The sequence below is a fragment of the Hipposideros armiger genome, unplaced genomic scaffold (genome assembly GCF_001890085.2).
Source record: "Hipposideros armiger isolate ML-2016 unplaced genomic scaffold, ASM189008v1 scaffold_244, whole genome shotgun sequence".
Lineage (NCBI taxonomy): Eukaryota > Metazoa > Chordata > Mammalia > Chiroptera > Hipposideridae > Hipposideros > Hipposideros armiger.
Genome location: NW_017731594.1, coordinates 1,101,973 through 1,103,637, shown reverse-complemented (window position 1 = coordinate 1,103,637; position 1,665 = coordinate 1,101,973). Strand labels below are relative to the sequence as shown.

Genomic DNA, 1,665 nt, shown 5'->3' with positions numbered 1-1,665 from the left:
TATTCAACAGCTTCAAACCAGTGAAAACCAGATACTGAATAACTTTAAATGAGCTAAGCCTCCTAGGGGAAATGGAGAACAAAAGTCAGAGTCTATTAAAATTGTTCCCTTCTTTTCTAAAAGCTGTTTATGCAACCACACGCAAAATAAGAATTTGAATGGTATCATCTAAAAATAAGAATTTCAAGCATGATGCTGGCTTCTAGTTTACAAGAGAAAACGTTAAATCAGCCATAGCTGCCACTTCGTCTTATAAATGCATTTTCCTAGACTTCTGCTAAATATTTTAAATATAGCTGACAGTGTACTTCAAGAAAGGAAACAAATTATACATATAGTAAGACATCAAAAAAGAAATAAAAGTATCTCAAAAATAAAATGCAACAGCAGAGGCAGCCCTAAACCTCTTGAAATAACTTCAAGAAACGTGGTAGAAAAACCTACTTTATGAAATGTTTTAAAGAACAGAGACAAGTTTATCTTGGGAAAATCCTGACCAAAAACTAAATATTCAATGAAAAAAAAGTAACCAGAGTAGTTTCTTCCTCTGGGTTAACAACGGTATCCCTGTTGAGTATGAAGCATTTGTACCTTGTTTTCTCTACCATGTGCTAGTAATCGAACTAGTAAGAAGATGAATGTGTTAAAACTGGCAGTTTTTCAGGAGGTTTTCATTCTATTCCAAGTCAACAAGATGTTCCTTTGTGCATGATTTTTCTCAGGCAGGCTTTCCTTTTTTTAAATGAAATTTCTTTCTTTCTACTTTTTTTTTGCCTTCCTGCTTGTTTTTCTAGAGAAAATGTGATCTTCTCTCATATGTTAACCTCACTGAGACCCTTACCTCATGCTTGTCAGGAGCGATGAAGTTCAGTTGGCAGTTTGAGTCATACAGGATGGAGAAAGCAAGTTCAAGCACCTCCTATAAGAGATTAGAGGAAACATCGCATTAAGGGAATTGGCACATTCGCTTTGCAGTTACAAATGGCTGCGGATTGCACGTGGAGGAAGGCTTACAGTGTCCAGAGGAGCAGTGGTTAAATGAGTTGTCCAAGGCCACACAACCCCAACTCTCTCTTCTTCAGCATCTCCCTTCCAGGGAGACCATGAAAAGCAGTGAACGCTTTCCCAATTAGCAGCATTAAGGGCTGCTCTATCTTTGATCACCCCCAAACAGACAGATGTCCCTAGGGGTATGAATTTCCTAAAACATGGAAGGTAATGAGGCTTGTGGGTGAATTCATTATCTTTAGGTAGCATGCCTTTGAACTACCGTAGAGCAAAGGCTACACAAACCCTAGATTTTATCCTATAGCAGCCACAGGGCATAAAGGAGAAGCATGGGCCCAACGTCAGAATACCTGGGTTCATTCACTGGTAAACGTCCACTGAGTGCAGACTATGAGCCAGACACAAAGGACCAAGGACTGACACTATCATTTCATTGTAGCTGAATGACCTTGGCAGAGATATCCGGTGTCATGTTTAATATGTATTTTAAAATGCACTTCTCAAATTGTCTGCACTGTACAATATTGTGTACAATGGTTATTCTACAGGTCTGAGCAGTCCATAGGATATGGTCTAGAAGACAAGGCTCATCGCACATCTCAACACGCTGACGCCTCCCAATCTGGAGGGGAGGGGTCAAGCGTATCCACGTTGGTG

The 1,665-nt window shown here is 39.7% G+C and overlaps 1 protein-coding gene across 10 annotated transcripts in view; it reads right to left on the bottom strand.

Annotated features, from left to right (window-relative positions):
• The window catches only part of ELMO1 (engulfment and cell motility 1), a 501,394-nt gene that overhangs the window by 4,552 nt on the left and 495,177 nt on the right, over positions 1-1,665 (bottom strand). For all 10 annotated transcript variants that reach the window (XM_019655709.1, XM_019655707.1, XM_019655702.1 and 7 more), the window contains one exon: positions 842-919. In XM_019655709.1, coding sequence (XP_019511254.1) covers positions 842-919 — 78 coding nt within the window. The remainder of the gene's footprint in view (positions 1-841; positions 920-1,665) is intronic.